This window comes from Oncorhynchus kisutch, unplaced genomic scaffold (assembly GCF_002021735.2).
Source record: "Oncorhynchus kisutch isolate 150728-3 unplaced genomic scaffold, Okis_V2 scaffold838, whole genome shotgun sequence".
NCBI lineage: Eukaryota > Metazoa > Chordata > Actinopteri > Salmoniformes > Salmonidae > Oncorhynchus > Oncorhynchus kisutch.
The window spans coordinates 109,350-127,239 of NW_022262783.1; the positions used below are offsets into that span (position 1 = coordinate 109,350).

General features: G+C 41.4%; 1 protein-coding gene across 1 annotated transcript in view; it reads right to left on the reverse strand.

Annotated features, from left to right (window-relative positions):
* Positions 1–17,890, reverse strand: part of LOC116362547 (protein eyes shut homolog) — a gene marked incomplete at its 3' end in the record, with an annotated part of 129,638 nt that overhangs the window by 99,111 nt on the left and 12,637 nt on the right. The window contains exons 4-6 of the mRNA XM_031816619.1: positions 17,663–17,822; positions 5,295–5,399; positions 3,740–3,879 (exon numbers count right to left, since the gene is read on the reverse strand). Of these exons, the coding sequence (XP_031672479.1) occupies positions 3,740–3,879; positions 5,295–5,399; positions 17,663–17,744 (327 nt within the window). The remainder of the gene's footprint in view (positions 1–3,739; positions 3,880–5,294; positions 5,400–17,662; positions 17,823–17,890) is intronic.

Sequence of the window (17,890 nt, forward strand, 5' to 3'; positions counted from 1 at the left end):
TCTAACGAGACTAAAATGACCTGATTAATGGCAACATTCCAAACCATTTTACGAGGCAACCATCATCGAGGTGTGACTAATTTGTCAATATGCTTCACAACGGTCATCGACATGTATAAGAAGGTTTAAAAAACAGGACAATGAAGATACTACAAACTTTATGATTTTTTTTAAAAATCAATCAGATAGTGACTGAATTATTGAACATAAGACATTGTACTGGCATGGACAAATAATTAATGGAGGTTCAGTCATTTTGGTGGGATTTCAGGTATTCAATTTATTATAAAATGTCACTTTTTTCATATAATGCACTTATATATACACATTTCCTCAGTATATCAGGTATCTTTGAAATACTTTGTCATAAATAAAGAAAAGTATATGTGCCTCATTTGAATATATACATTGAAGGTATTTGCATACATTAATAAATTAACATAAATGGGTAGAACTGGGCTGAAACCACCCAAAACTTGCTCCGTCTCTAGGCCTACCTGCGCCTTCTAGACTGCCTCATTAATTATTCAGTATTGTTGTTGTCACATTCTCTTGCATAATTAAACAATGCCAGCAGCATACCACCCAGCATACCACCACTGCTGGCTTGCTTCTGAAGCTAAGCAGGGTTGTTCCTGGTCAGTCCCTGGATGGGAGACGAGATGCTGCTTGAAGTGGTGTTGGAGGGCCAGTAGGAGGCACTCTTTCCTCTGTTCTAAAAATTATCCCAATGCCCCAGGGCAGTGATTGGGGACACTGCCCTGTGTAGGGTGCCATCTTTTGGATGGGATGTTAAACGGGTGTCCTGACTCTCTGAGATCATTAAAGATCCCATAAGTATGTCAAGGAAACAGCAGAGGGAACACCCCCCTATCCACATTGATGGAACAGTAGTGGAGAGGGTAGTAAGTTTTAAGTTCCTCGGCGTACACATCACAGACAAACTGAATTGGTCCACCCACACAGACAGCATCATGAAGAAGGCGCAGCAGCGCCTCTTCAACCTCAGGAGGCTGAAGAAATTCGGCTTGTCACCAAAAGCACTCACAAACTTCTACAGATGCACAATCGAGAGCATCCTGTTGGGCTGTATCACCGCCTGGTACGGCAACTGCTCCGCCCACAACCGTAAGGCTCTCCAGAGGGTAGTGAGGTCTGCACAACGCATCACCGGGGGCAAACTACCTTCCCTCCAGGACACCTACACCACCCGATGTCACAGGAAGGCCATAAAGATCATCAAGGACAACAACCACCCGAGCCACTGCCTGTTCACCCCGCTATCATCCAGAAGGCGAGGTCAGTACAGGTGCATCAAAGCTGGGACCGAGAGACTGAAAAACTGCTTCTATCTCAAGGCCATCAGACTGTTAAACAGCCACCACTAACATTGAGTGGCTGCTGCCAACACACTGACTCAACTCCAGCCACTTTAATAATGGGAATTGATGGGAAATTATGTAAAATATATCACTAGCCACTTTAAACAATGCTACCTAATATAATGTTTACATACCCTACATTATTCATCTCATATGTATATGTATATACTGTACTCTATATCATCTACTGCATCTTTATGTAATACATGTATCACTAGCCACTTTAACTATGCCACTTGGTTTACATACTCATCTCATATGTTATACTGCACTCAATACCATCTACTGTATCTTGCCTATGCCGCTCTGTACCATCACTCATTCATATATCTTTATGTACATATTCTTTATCCCCTTACACTTGTGTCTATAAGGTAGTAGTTTTGGAATTGTTAGCTAGATTACTTGTTGGTTATTACTGCATTGTCGGAACTAGAAGCACAAGCATTTCGCTACACTCGCATTAACATCTGCTAACCATGTGTATGTGACAAATAACATTTGATTTGATTTGATTTGAGGAAGATACCCATGGGATTTAAAATCAAAATGTTTGGCTACACCGATCTAAACATTCTTCACATTGTTTGTGAGATCAGATATAATATCACTATCATCCCAATATCACTATCATCTCAGCGCATCTAATTAGTAAACATTCCCAACTGTATTAAATTATTACTATTTTTTAATTCCACAAAACATCAAAACACACCAACTTAAAGTTCTCTTTCTTGTGATGTAACTGTCAAGACCTTAAACGAATCCCAGACGAACAAACGAATCCCAGACGAACAAACGAATCCCAGACGAACAAACAAATCCCAGACGAACAAACAAATCCCAGACGAACAAACGAATCCCAGACGAACAAACAAATCCCAGACGAACAAACGAATCCCAGACGAACAAACGAATCCCAGACGAACAAACGAATCCCAGACGAACAAACAAATCCCAGACGAACAAACGAATCCCAGACGAACAAACGAATCCCAGACGAACAAACGAATCCCAGACGAAGAGTTAGCATTTTTATAGATGCAACGGAAAGCCAGTGTATTCCATTGAACATATTTCAGCCATTACCTGAGAGTTTGACAGGTCATTACAAATGTTTCCGCAGTCGTTACGTTAACGAGAATAAACTAATTGCACAAGCAAGAGTGGAAAAGAATCACCAGAGTAAAATAAAAGCTATCGATTCCACGAGATTTAGGTGCCAAGTGGATTTTGCACTCCTCAAGCAGGAAATATATGGCTGGAAAGGAGAGACCCTCAGGTGGGCGTGGCATGCGCGTTGCTAATATGTAGCAACAGCCTGGGATCTAATAATATTTCATACTTCTTAAATACGTTGAGCATTTGCTTTAGTCTGTATGTAGTGCCAGATGGGCGGGGTTTGCTTTAGTCTGTATGTAGTGCCAGATGGGCGGGGTTTGCTTTAGTCTGTATGTAGTGCCAGATGGGCGGGGTTTGCTTTAGTCTGTATGTAGTGCCAGATGGGCGGGGTTTGCTTTAGTCTGTATGTAGTGCCAGATGGGCGGGGTTTGCTTTAGTCTGTATGTAGTGCCAGATGGGCGGGGTTTGCTTTAGTCTGTATGTAGTGCCAGATGGGCAGGGTTTGCTTTAGTCTGTATGTAGTGCCAGATGGGCGGGGTTTGCTTTAGTCTGTATGTAGTGCCAGATGGGCGGGGTTTGCTTTAGTCTGTATGTAGTGCCAGATGGGCGGGGTTTGCTTTAGTCTGTATGTAGTGCCAGATGGGCGGGGTTTGCTTTAGTCTGTATGTAGTGCCAGATGGGCGGGGTTTGCTTTAGTCTGTATGTAGTGCCAGATGGGCGGGGTTTGCTTTAGTCTGTATGTAGAATCAGATTGGCGGGGTTTGCTTTTGTCTGTATGTAGTGCCAGATGGGCGGGGTTTGCTTTAGTCTGTATGTAGTGCCAGATGGACGGGGTTTGCTTTAGTCTGTATGTAGTGCCAGATGGGCGGGGTTTGCTTTAGTCTGTATGTAGTGCCAGATGGGCGGGGTTTGCTTTAGTCTGTCTGTAGTGCCAGATGGGCGGGGTTTGCTTTAGACTGTCTGTAGTGCCAGATGGGCGGGGTTAACAAGCTCAATCAAGCCCAGATCCAGTATTTTAAATGATTTCAAATGGTATTTGAACCTTGAATTGTACTGTGCACCAATTTGTTTGCTGAGGTTTGTTTGTTCAGTTGGGGGCAAATCCTACATTTAATTTAAGACAAATGTTCAAGTAGTCATGCATTGATGTCAATGGGAGATTAAGTGAAAATGGAATTTAAATGGAAGTTAGGATTAACCCCACGTTCTGCACAAAAAAGTGTTGTTTTACCCACTTGTATGTTCGGTGGGCACAGCAGGCGACATGTGTACTTCAGTCCACCAGGCAGATCCAGACAATGTGTGTTTCTAGGGCATGTGGTGTTGGGTAGGGTACAGGCATCCACATCCACCTCACACTTCTGGCCCAGAAATCCTGCAAGGAAGCAGCGAAACAGACTCATTATCATCAACATTGAGATTAGCACTGAGTAAAACTCAGCTGACCGCTAAAATGAGAAGGGAACAGACTTTGCAATTTTCCCCAAACAAGAAGTACAATAGGATGACGTGTTTGTGAGGAGGAACAAAGATTTTCTGACTGATAACATTAACTCAAACTTCTAGTTCACCTAATATCATTGTACCATCTAAACCGCTGTGAAATATATTTTCGATAACCAAAAATATAGTATTTTGTGCTGTTTGAAAATGGTGCACAAAACCGAAAGAAAAAGCCACAGGCATAGAAATAACACAAATGGAACAGATCTACCACTTATTAGACTTACTTTCAATGAGAATGACTGATCTATAACTCGCATTTCTATGTGAATTTGGTCAGGTCACCCAAAAAGACACATATTGCAGCTTTAATCCGGGTCCTGGAAACTGGCTTGTGATGTAGTACTTGACTGTAGACTGAGTCTAAAGCCTTTTCACGACTGATCTTGTCCTGCCGGAGATCCTGATCTAAGGACAACTCGTTCAGAATAACCTGCCCCATCTCTGGTCTTAAAGATGAACACCAGATCTGTGTCCCAAAAGGCATCCTATTCCCCTTATAACGCACTACTTTTGACCAGAGCTCTATATATAGGTAACAGGATGCCATTTGGGACGCATTCCATGTATTGCTATGGATGGATGATGGTGAAGTGGACACATGGGTCGTGTTCGATTCAATTTAAATTCTGTCAATTCAGGATGTAATCAGAAATTACAAGGATCTCCTTTGATTTCTTAATGAGGAAGAAATGGAATTTGGTTTTGAATTTCCGTTTCCGTCCTGAATTGACTGAATTGAAATGGAAGTGACCCCGACTCTGGTGGACTGTGTGATGGGGACAATGCTATGATTGAAAGTGCAGCATCATCTGGCAGCCCAGCATAAACTCTGCCCTGCATGCCAGTCACACACACACACACACACCCTCTCGTCTCTAGGGTGGTACATCTCCATCAGACTGCATCAGTGAATGTAAATTCAGCCTCAGCCGGTCGAGACGAATAAACAATTACTGCAGAATCATATTAATACAGGAGTCGAATGCCCCATGAAAGGAGAGAGTATTCCATATCACAATATTGACATAATTCTCCTGCAGTAATGAGCTTTGGCAATGAGCCGAGTGATTTGCTCAGCTGTCAGTCAAAGGACACTGTCCAAAAGGCACCCTGTTCCCTTTATAGTGCACTACTTTTGACCAGGACCCATAGAACTGGTCAAAAGAAGTGCACTATATAGGAAATAAGCTTCCATTTGGGATGCATCCAATGGCTTGTTTGGGGCTGGGATGGATAGGGCCCTATCTTGGTGAAACTGAATGTGAGCGGGCACAACATACATACCTGGTGGACACCTGCATTTGTAGAAGCCAACAGAGTCCAAGCATGTCCCATTGTGCAGGCAGGGGTTGGAGAAACACTGGTTCATTTCTGTCTCACAGTGGGGTCCTGAAAGACAAGAGGAAGGTGTAGTAGTGACTGATTACACTGTGTTTAATTAGTTTATGTAGGCATTTTAATTAACCCCAAATGTAAATGGACTCAATGATTCAAAATTGGGATTGTAAATTCCCCCTTACAATTCTGAGGGAACATTCCAAAGTTGTGTAGTTTTATAAACAGTGTAGCATTTCATTCTTTTCATTTCTCTTTAATAATTACAAATACTGGAAAAACAGCAGGAAAACCTATTTTCAAAAGCTATTATGCCACTCAACATTAAAATGCATAAGAATCTTAAACTGTGAAACACAAAAGCCAGTGTCTCACAGTGCTCTATCATGTTCCAAGTCTAGTTTAAATCTAGATGGTGATTCTCACAGTGCTCTATCATGTTCAAGTCTAGTTTAAATCTAGATGGTGATTCTCACAGTGCTCTCTCATGTTCCAAGTCTAGTTTAAATCTAGATGGTGATTCTCACAGTGCTCTATCATGTTCCAAGTCTAGTTTAAATCTAGATGGTGATTCTCACAGTGCTCTCTCTTGTTCAAGTCTAGGTTCAATCTAGATGGTGATTCTCACAGTGCCCTCTCTTGTTCAAGTCTAGTTTAAATCTAGATGGTGATTCTCACAGTGCTCTCTCATGTTCCAAGTCTAGTTTAAATCTAGATGGTGATTCTCACAGTGCTCTATCATGTTCCAAGTCTAGTTTAAATCTAGATGGTGATTCTCACAGTGCTCTCTCTTGTTCAAGTCTAGGTTCAATCTAGATGGTGATTCTCACAGTGCCCTCTCTTGTTCAAGTCTAGTTTAAATCTAGATGGTGATTCTCACAGTGCTCTCTCATGTTCCAAGTCTAGATGGGGATTCTCACAGTGCTCTCTCATGTTCCAAGTCTAGATGGGGATTATCACAGTGCTCTCTCATGTTCAAGTCTAGTTTAAATCTAGCTCGGATATAACCTTCCTACGTAATGCATCTAGATGGTGATTTAATCGTTCTACATAGATTTAGTCGTTAAGCTCCTACCATACAGGGGATTCGTCTCAGATGTGACTGTGGAAGTGATTTATCATAAACATCCGTTCATCAATAACGGCAAATCCAGTACATGTAGTAAAAGGCCCTCTTGAAAGAGTCAATCTCAGGATATGTCCCATATAGTGCACTACCTTTGACCAGAGCCCTATGGGATCCACTATGGGCCCTGGTCAAAATAAGTGCACTATCAAGGGAATTGGGTGCCATTTGGGACGATGACTCAGTCTACTGTACAGCAGACCTACTGTGATTAATATCACAATGTTCTTTCTGTTGGTATATATATATATAAATGCCACATTGTGCAGCTACAAATTGTACAAATCCATCCCAACAGCGATGTGCAAAGATATCTGTCAGAAGAAATGTATCATATGTATTGTTCAGGTAGTACTCTCAATGGGTGGGGGGGGGGTCATTCTTCATGGATATCTGTCAGAAGAAATGTATCATATGTATTGTTCAGGTAGTACTCTCAATGGGTGGGGGGGGGGGTCATTCTTCATGGATATCTGTCAGAAGAAATGTATCATATGTATTGTTCAGGTAGTACTCTCAATGGGTGGGGGGGGGGTCATTCTTCATGGATATCTGTCAGAAGAAATGTATTGTTCAGGTAGTACTCTCAATGGGTGGGGGGGGGGTCATTCTTCATGGATATCTGTCAGAAGAAATGTATTGTTCAGGTAGTACTCTCAATGGGTGGGGGGGGGGGTCATTCTTCATGGATATCTGTCAGAAGAAATGTATTGTTCAGGTAGTACTCTCAATGGGTGGGGGGGGGGGTCATTCTTCATGGATATCTGTCAGAAGAAATGTATTGTTCAGGTAGTACTCTCAATGGGTGGGGGGGGGGTCATTCTTCATGGAGGATGGAAGATGAAACATGACCCAAGAAATAGCCAACATAAATATTGGTTTACTGCAAAGGAACTCGCCATCCCATTATTAAGTCATGCATTTCAGTGTGTGCATTTCTTTTTTTACCATGGGAGACAGACATATTCCAGACTGACCGAAAACAGAGAAATAATTCCACCAACAACCAAGTCAACTCTCTGCTACTCTTCATTATTTTTGTCATAAACAGAGCAGAAGACACATTTCTGATGTAACAGTTGGACAAATAAAGTTGTATTGTACAACACAGTCCCCCAAAACGTCTGTAGCCTTCAATAGAATGGAATAGATGGACATGGAATAGAACCAAGAACGTTACAGTACTGTCCAGCTGCCTTAGCCTGAGTGGCAGTCTGCTTGTCACCCATAAGGAGGTGGAGAGAGAGAGCAGAAACAGGCTGGCTCCCAGGTTAAAACCCACAGAGGAAGAACAATTGGTCTGTTGGGGTGATGAAGATGAATGTGAGTCGGTCAGATAAACTGGTCTTTGAAAGGTAAGGTTGAAAAATCATGTAAACTGGTCATTGAAAGGTCAGGTAAACTGGTCATTGAAAGGTCAAGTGACCTGGTCATAAAAAGGTCAGGTAAACTAGTCATTGAATGTTCAGGTTGAAAGGTCAAGTAAACTGGTCATTGAAAGGTCAGGTAAACTGGTCATTGAAAGGTCAAGTGACCTGGTCATAAAAAGGTCAGGTAAACTAGTCATTGAATGTTCAGGTTGAAAGGTCAAGTAAACTGGTCATTGAAAGGTCAGGTAAACTGGTTATTGAAAGGTCAAGTTGAAAGGTCAGGTAAAGTGGTCATTGAAAGGTCACAGGGAGAGGGTATCTGATATAGAAGCCAGGATATACCCTGGGGATGAGTCTCAAATGGTACTGATCCCTATATAGTTCACTACTGTTGACAAATAAAAGCAGAAAGTGATGAGATGCCCCTGGGATGAAGGAACATAAAAGGTAAAATGGGAATATAATTGGACATGGAAGTAAATGCAGGTCGTTCAAGTCAAGTAGAGAGAAATGTACAGGAGTAGTTTCAGAAGGAAATATGCGCTCCTACAAACGTATCAGTCTGTCTGTCTTGTACTGTTAATATTAAGTCATATGGATTAGGAATGGGCACTCTTATTTGAATATTCAAATATCCGAATGGACGTTAGTAGTAGTACTCAAACATTTTGCAGGTCTATTTTATCCAGAAAAAAACATATTTTTAATTAAATTATCCTTGTGACATAGTTAAATAGAAATTATATACCATGACATTTGAAAGTCTTAATTTAATAAAACAAACTTTGAATGTAGTTTTTATGACGATGCATTGAGCTACTACTACACATTTAGTCCTCCAGTCAGCCCTGACAAGGGTATGCTATTAACCCCTCTTTAAATAGAGATTACAGACACACACCTAACCGAGGACCTGACACAGATCAACGCTAAACACTCATCACAAATATTATTTGTACTATTCTAATTCCCATTTCAATCCCTAATATGGATAACAATAGTATGTTGTGTTAGGCTATGTTATGTACCATATAAATCTTGGTTAACCCAGAACTAAAATCTCACTTAATGTTTACTTAGTCTGTCCACGAGATATGTCAATATATAATGAACAAAAATATGAACTAAAAATGTAAAGTGTTGGTCCCATGTCTCATGAGCTGAAATAAAACATCCCAGAAATATTCCATACTCACAAAATGCTTATTTCTCTCAAATGTTGTGCACAAATGTGTTTACATCCCTGTTAGTGAGCATTTCTCCCTTGCCAAAATACTTCATCCACCTGACAGATGTGGCATATCAAGAAGCTGATGAAACAGCATGATCATTACACAGGTGCACTTTTTGCTTGGGACAATAAAATGACACTCCAAAATGTGCAGTTTCTTCACACAACACAATGCCACAGATGTCTCAAGTTTTGAGGGACTGCAGGAATATCCACCAGAGGTGTTGCCAGAGAAATGAATGTTCAATTCTCTACCATAAGCCGCCTCCAACATAATTTTTGAGAATTTGGCAGTACATTGAACCGGCCTGACAACCGCAGACCACGTGTAACCACTTCAGCCCAGGACCTCCACATCTGGCTTCTCACCTACGGGATCGTCTGAGACCAGGCACCTGGACAGCTGATGAAACTGAGGAGTATTTCTGTCTGTAATAAAGCCCTTTTGTGGGGTAAAACTAATTCTGATTGGCAGGTCCTGACTCCCCAGTGGGTGGGCCTGGCTCCCAAGTGGGTGGGCCTGGGAGGGCACTGGTAATATAGAACAAATCAATATTTTATTTTTAATTTAAGCTTTATTTAACTAGGCAAGTCAGTTCAGAACAAATTCTTATTTATAATGACGGCCTACACCGGCCAAACCCGGACGACGCTGGGCCAATTGTGCACCACCCTATGGGACTCCCAACCACGGCCAGATGTGATACAGCCTGGATCTCTCTCAGTAAGCATGGTAATGCTCCCCTGAATATTTCCAAAATTCCCATAATGAGCATTTACCTAGTTAAGTAAATAATCCTCAAAACCACCTCAAAATGTATTAAAGAAATATCATAAATGCCTTCGATACTGAAACACGAAGGTCATGTAGCAAACCATGAACCGTCAATGAGGAATAAACTTGGAAAAGGTTCAGGGTGAATGTTTGTGATTACTTCATTGTTATACATTGGGATTAATTTCCCCTTTCTAAAGCTCCAGGTTAGGTGAAGTGGATAACGATGTGTGCATCGCAGATGAAATATGCAATGGAAACCAATTAAGATAGGATTATATCTTTCTGCAGAGCAAACTTAATTACTAATGTACCATGAACTTTATACATTAGCGTAGGAACGCTCACAGAAAAGCATGCATGTAAAGGATATTGAGATGAATGAGAGAAAGAGGCATTAACCAGATCTGGGTTCAAATAGTATTCAATATATTAAACATTGCTTTAGCCTGCTTGGAGTGGGGGTGCCTGTTATGCAGGGTTTTGGTTTGCACTTTTGAGACTTTCCTGATGTTTCCATCACAGCAGGCAAGCCCAATCAAGCACAGATAGAGTTTTTGAAATTATTTTGAATAGTATTTGAACCCAGGAACCCAGACAATAGCATTAAGAACTGAGATTAGTGTGTGTGTGTGTGTGTGTGTGTGTGTGTGTGTGTGTGTGTGTGCGTGCGACCATGTGGATCACAGTTCTTCATTGACGTATCATGGCGAGAGTGAGCACAGAAAGGTTCAATGTATGTTCCAAAATGGCACCCTATTCCCTATATAGTGCACTACTTTTGACTAGAGCCCTATGAGCCCGGGTCAAAAGTAGTGCACTATAAAGGGAATGTAATGCCATTTGGGACACACATTAAACTCAGATCTCCAGCACCATGTAGCCAGCTCATAAATACCCAGAGAGGACTTGGCTGGTGTCAGTAATTGGCTCATACACTGCAGTTCTTGGGCACCGTCCAAGGCCAAAGCAACACACTATGCAAACCTTTGCAAAAATGATAAAATAATGATAAATTGTATTTTCAGAAAGAACACCACCGCCAAAGAAGCCCTCTGCTTAATGATACATTTCTTACTCTACAGCATGGGTCGGCAACAGGCGGCCCGCGGGACAAAACCAGTGTAATGAAGGTATGAAATGATTGCTATTTTCAAATACAATCACTTTTTGGGCTTAGTTGGGGTCAATTTGCAGTGTACAAATAATTATGAGGTTGATGAAGCACAACTTTAAATTTCCTACATTATTATTATATTTATTTTATTCTAGCACTTAAACGATTTCATCTATAAAACACAAAACCAACTTTAAAACACAGATTGAAAAAATATTTGTGATAGCATTTATACTTTTTGTACTACAACAATATATTAATGAGTTCCCAATGCCTTTCAATGGCAAAAAAAGGGTCCATAGACTTTTAAAGATTCTAGAATCTAGACCCATCTCCTCTTTCACCGTTTAAGCAATCAACCCCAAACCAACGTTGAGATGTTCAGACTGCCCCTACTTAGATTGCCTGTCTAGCAATTTTTTATACTATGTACAGTATACTTTCTGAACTATAAAGATTTTAATTGTGCGTAAAATAACATGAATGAGAACCATAGGTATACAGAACTAGCTTTTTAAAATGGTCCTGCTCCTTGGCCAGTTACGCTTCATGATCAACTTCAAAACAGTCATCTTCAAACTCTTTAAAATCTTTATCAACTATAACTACACTGAACAAAAATATAAACACAACATTCAACAATTTCAAAGATTTTACTGAGTTACTGTTCATATAATGTTCACAAAATCATCAGAAAACCGCTCGCCCACACAGCGCCATACACGCTGTCTGCCATCTGCCCGGTACAGATGAAGCCAGAATTCATCCGTGAAGAGCACATTTCTCCAGCGTGCCAGTCGCCACAGAAGGTGAGCATTTGCCCACTGAAGTTGGTTACTTTGCCGAACTGTAGTTCGATGAGCATGCAGATGAGCTTCTCTGAGACGGTTTCTGACAGTTTGTGCAGAAATTCTTTAGTTGTGCAAACCCACAGTTTCATCAGCTGTCCAGGTGGCTGGTCTCAGATGATCGATCCCGCAGGTGAAAAAGCTAGATGTGGAGTTCCTGGGCTGGCGTGGTTACACGTGGTCTGCAGCCATGTGAGGGGGGGGGGGGGGGGGGGGGCAGACGTGACACTCATGAAACGTGGGACCAACACTTTACATGTTGCGTTTATATGTGTTCATTGTATGTACACATTTGCATAAAAGTGCATAAAATTACAATTAATAAAAACTTAAACTGTATTTGCATAAACTACATTTGCATAAAATAACTCAACAACAAGTACCTTTTGAACCGTTCAAGCTACAGATGCCAAACCAACTTCACATGTTCAGGCTATCCTATACATTAAATCATCATTCACAAGCTACAGATGCCAAACCAACTTCACATGTTCAGGCTATCCTATACATTAAAACATCATTCACAAGCTAGAGATGCCAAACCAACTTCACATGTTCAGGCTATCCTATACATTAAAACATCATTCACAAGCTAGAGATGCCAAACCAACTTCACATGTTCAGGCTATCCTATACATTAAATCACCATTCACAAGCTAGAGATGCCAAACCAACTTCACATGTTCAGGCTATCCTATACATTAAATCATCCTTCACAAGCTAGAGATGCCAAACCAACTTCACATGTTCAGGCTATCCTATACATTAAATCATCATTCACAAGCTAGAAAGCACACCACATTTTCTTCAGGAAATGTACTTTTCTAGTTATAATAATTGTCGGCCCCAGAACCATTTGCTCCAACAAAAATCGTAAATTTGATGCCCTTTCGGTTTGTTTTTGGAGATTCTACCATAGCTCCAGTTTTCCTTCCTGTATACCATTGGAGAGACACACAAGTTTACAACAGGCACGTGTCTGTCTGCCTGTCTGTCTGCTGGTCTGTCTGCCTGTCTGCCGGTCTGCAGTAGAGCACTGGCCTGTGATGTACTAAAATGTGAGCACTGGAACAATGAAAGGAGGCATTTTACTACGGCCATTTTACATTTATTGTCTGCTTTCTTTGCTTAGAGGTACGGTATGCATCGGTAGAGATGTGTTTTATTCAAGATAATAGTGCAGCACTACCGGAGACATCACAAGCCACTAAATCTACCTTTTATGAGGAAACAGGAAGCGGGCAGAATATAAACATTCAGAGTAAGTAAATAAAAAAAGGGTTGGTGGCAAGCATGTGAAGCTGTCTAATAAAATCTAAGCTCTAACATCGATGATATATGAACACTGACAACCACTTTGGTTCGGTGATTGAAGCAGTGGTACAACCATCTACTGTATATTGTGGGCAGAGAGAGAGAGGGAGAGAAACATGATATTCAATCCTTTAGTAACCCTAAAATGTGTATATTTACTTGTATAAAAACTTATTTCGTCATCCTAAAATGTACATCTTTTAAAACCTCCTTTAGCTAACCTAAAATGGAAGTATCTTAAATCCTCTTTGGAATTCCTATTAGATGTTTTAAAGAAATGAACCCTAATATTCTCCTGCTCCTTGGTTTTACATTATGATTGCTTCCACTTGGAGAAGAAACTAGCAGTTGGTCAGACAGTCTGTTGTTTCAAGTGCCATATAAAAAGAGACAGGATATGGAGCGGAGATTAGCTTCTTTAAATCCACAAGACTGAATTACTGGTGTTCTGGGACTCCTTGGCTTTTCAATAGCTGTGTGATTTCAATTAGGAGACTCTGATTGGAAATATAACAGGGCAGGGGAAAGATACGGACAACAAAAGGCATGGTATGCGTCCCAAATGGCACCACATTCCCTTTATAGTGTACTACTTTCTACCAGGACACATAGGGCTCTGATCAAAAGTAGTGCACTATATATGGAATAGAGTGCCATTTGAGACACATGCCCTATCTCGGAGGAATCTGCCCTTCTAAAGTTTCATAGTGTCTCTTCAGCATGTCACCGGACATTTTTGGCAGATTACAATCAGGTGCTTGGCATTTTGTGATGGCCTTTTGGACAGCACCTTGTCTGCCTGCCTGGAAAAAGAAAATAAACCCTTGATATGCGTCTGGGAAAAAAAACTATAAAGCCATGCAAGGTGAAAAATGTCTCCAATGTCTGTACAGTTTCCCTAAGAATAAAGGACAACCCTTTATATGAAGGGTACCTACATAGGGACTTCATGACACATCTGTACAGTTTCCCTAAGAATAAAGGGTAACCCTTTATATGAAGGGTACCTACATAGGGACTTCATGACACATCTGTACAGTTTCCCTAAGAATAAAGGGTAACCCTTTATATGAAGGGTACCTACATAGGGACTTCATGACACATTCATAACCAATTCAAAACCCCTATATCTGCAGGACATGAGCATTTCATAAACGCTTATACCATCGGCCGCAAGTTCATATTTTTCTAGTCTGAATAAAAACTTAAATATCAGGGGCTTGAGCAATGCACTCAGAAATGCTTGATCTACTCCAGACAGACTGGTCCTGAGGGGCTTCGAGACGGGTTCTGAAATTAAACGGGGGGTCTTCTGAAAGTCCGCCTGCTTCAACGCTTCATAATTCCACATCGAAAAAGGGGTCCCTGGATGCCTAGGGGCTGTGTCCCAAATGGCAGCCTTTTCCCTGCATAGTGCATTACTTATGACCAGGAGGAGCCCTAAATAGGGAATAGGGTTCCACTTGGCATGGACGCCTCGGAGTGAAGGGTTCCATCAGTCACTGAGGTGCTGCCACATTGTGAGAGACAATTTTCCATCAGCGAAGTGGCAACCGATATTTGAGCCTGGCGCAGCACAAAAAAAGCCCTAGCTCATGTAATGCTATGTAAGGACTTATCGGAGTGACAGGTATGAGTGTGTCAGCTAAGATGGGGACTGAGGTTCTGCTGACAGGATTGAGAGGAACCAAAGATGAAAGACATGAAATGAAGAGAGCCACTTGTTCCTTCTGAGGGGTTGTGGTTTGGTTTAGGCTGTTGTATGTATAATGGAGAACTAGATACTCAAATTCAATTTCTGGGTTCCAAATTAAACATATGTCGAGAAGATGTGCATTTTTTAACACCAGAGGAAAACACATGAACGTTATAATCTAAAGACTTGTTTACTAGTGGTCCTCAAACTCTTTTCAACAGAGTCTAAAGTATTTGGAATTTGGTTAATGGACCCAGAAATGAATAGTGTACGATGTATAAAACAAATTGAAAAATGACTTTTCATGGCATCCAGCTTTTTGTACAGGTTTAGAATAAACAAGGAGCATCATTAACTATCAAACGACATGAGTCTAAAATTGTATTGAAATATTTCTGTAAAGTTAATTACTTTTTTGGTCGAACCCAACGATTACACTTTTGGACTTAATTGTATTTTTTTTAAAATATATAACGGGAATGACACGCCTTATAACGGGAATGACACGCCTTATAACGGGAATGACACGCCTTGTAACGGGAATGACACGCCTTGTAACGGGAATGACACGCCTTGTAACGGGAATGACACGCCTTGTAACGGGAATGACACGCCTTGTAACGGGAATGACACGCCTTGTAACGGGAATGACACGCCTTGTAACGGGAATGACACGCCTTATAACGGGAATGACACGCCATATAACGGGAATGACACGCCTTATAACGGGAATGACACGCCATATAACGGGAATGACACGCCTTAGGGCAACAATATTAATTTGGGAAGAACATGAACTATGGCCTCCAACACATTCAGCAGATGGCATGTGGAGAGGAGGAAGAAACGCTGTATTAAATGTGTGATAGGATACTCAGATCCAAACACATGAAGAGAAACACTGTGATAGGATACTCAGATCCAAACACATGAGGAGAAACACTGTGATAGGATACTCAGATCCAAACACATGAGGAGAAACGCTGTGATAGGATACTCAGATCCAAACACATGAGGAGAAACACTGTGATAGGATACTCAGATCCAAACACATGAGAAACACTGTGATAGGATACTCAGATCCAAACACATGAGAAACGCTGTGATAGGATACTTTTATTTCCCTCACCAACTTTAAACATCAACTATCTGAGCAGCTAACCGATCACTGCAGCTGTACATAGTCCATCTGTAAATAGCCCACCAAATCTACCTACCTCATCCCCATACTGTTTTTATATCATTTATTTTTCTGCTCTTTTGCACACCAGTATCTCTACTTGCAAATCATCATCTGCTCATTTATCACTCCAGTGTTAATCTGCTAAATTGTAATTATTCGCTCCTATGGCCTATTTATTGCCTACCTCCTCATGCCTTTTGCACACACTGTATATAGACTTTCTTTTTTCTACTGTGTCATTGACTTGTTAATTGTGTTATTGACTTGTTAATTGTTTACTCCATGTGTAACTCTGTGTTGTTGTCTGTGTCACACTCCTTTGCTTTATCTTGGCCAGGTCGCAGTTGCAAATGAGAACTTGTTCTCAATGAGCCTACCTGGTTAAATAAAGGTGTTCTCAACTAGCCTACCTTTTTAAATAAAGGTGTTCTCAACTAGCCTACCTGGTTAAATAAAGGTGTTCTCAACTAGCCTACCTGGTTAAATAAAGGTGTTCTCAACTAGCCTACCTGGTTAAATAAAAAATTAGGATAACTGCTGTATTAAACGTGTGATAGGATACTGCAGTTCTAAGACCAGTAGTCTCCAATATGCACTTCAATGTACAAACATTTATCTTAAAACTGCAAAATAACTTCATATTTAAAGTTATATGTAGAGATCAATACTCTGAAAATAGTGCATCCTTATGCAGTACCAAATTATTTTCCAAAACAAACACTACAGTAAAATGACTTTTACATAAAACTCTGAAGAAGTGTATAATTTGTATTTCTCAACCTACCAAGGAAGTGGCAGTGAAAACAACCAAACATGCGTATACTAACGCAGAAGGCGGCAGGTGGCCTAGTAGTTAGAGCGTTGGGCCAGTAACCGAAAGGTTGCTAGATCGAAACCACGAGCTGAAAATGTAAAAATCTGTCGTTCTGCCCCTGAGCAAGGCAGTTAACCCCACTGGGTGTCGATTAAGGCAGCCCCCCGCACCTCTCTGATTCAGAGGGGTGGGGTTAAATGACTCCTGCACCTCTGATTCAGAGGGGTGGGGTTAAATGACTCCTGCACCTCTCTGATTCAGAGGGGTGGGGTTAAATGACTCCTGCACCTCTCTGATTCAGAGGGGTCGGGTTAAATGACTCCTGCACCTCTCTGATTCAGAGGGGTCGGGTTAAATGACTCCTGCACCTCTCTGATTCAGAGGGGTGGGGTTAAATGACTCCTGCACCTCTCTGATTCAGAGGGGTTGGGTTATATGACTCCTATACCTCTGATTCAGAGGGGTTAAATGACTCCTCGACCTCTCTGATTCAGAGGGGTTAAATGACTCCTGCACCTCTCTGATTCAGAGGGGTTAAATGACTCCTGCATCTCTCTGATTCAGAGGGGTTAAATGACTCCTGCAGCTCTCTGATTCAGAGGGGTTAAATGACTCCTGCACCTCTCTGATTCAGAGGGGTCGGGTTAAATGACTCCTGCACCTCTCTGATTCAGAGGGGTCGGGTTAAATGACTCCTGCACCTCTCTGATTCAGAGGGGTGGGGTTAAATGACTCCTGCACCTCTCTGATTCAGAGGGGTGGGGTTAAAGGTGGAAGACACATTTCAGTTGAAGGCATTCATTTGTACAACTGACTAGGTATCCCCCTTTCACGTTCCCTTACCTGTGTAACCAGGGCTGCAGATACATCTGTACTGTGGGGGAGCCGTAGGTTGACTTGTGGTGATGCAGGTGGCCCCATTCATACAGCTGTCTGGGTAGATCAGGCAGGCGTTCCCTCCATACTGACAGAACTCCCCTATCCATCCAGGAGCACAGAGACACTGTGAGGAAGAGATGAACCAGTAATCATTGATCTGCAGACAAACACAATCACCAATCTGGTCTTGTA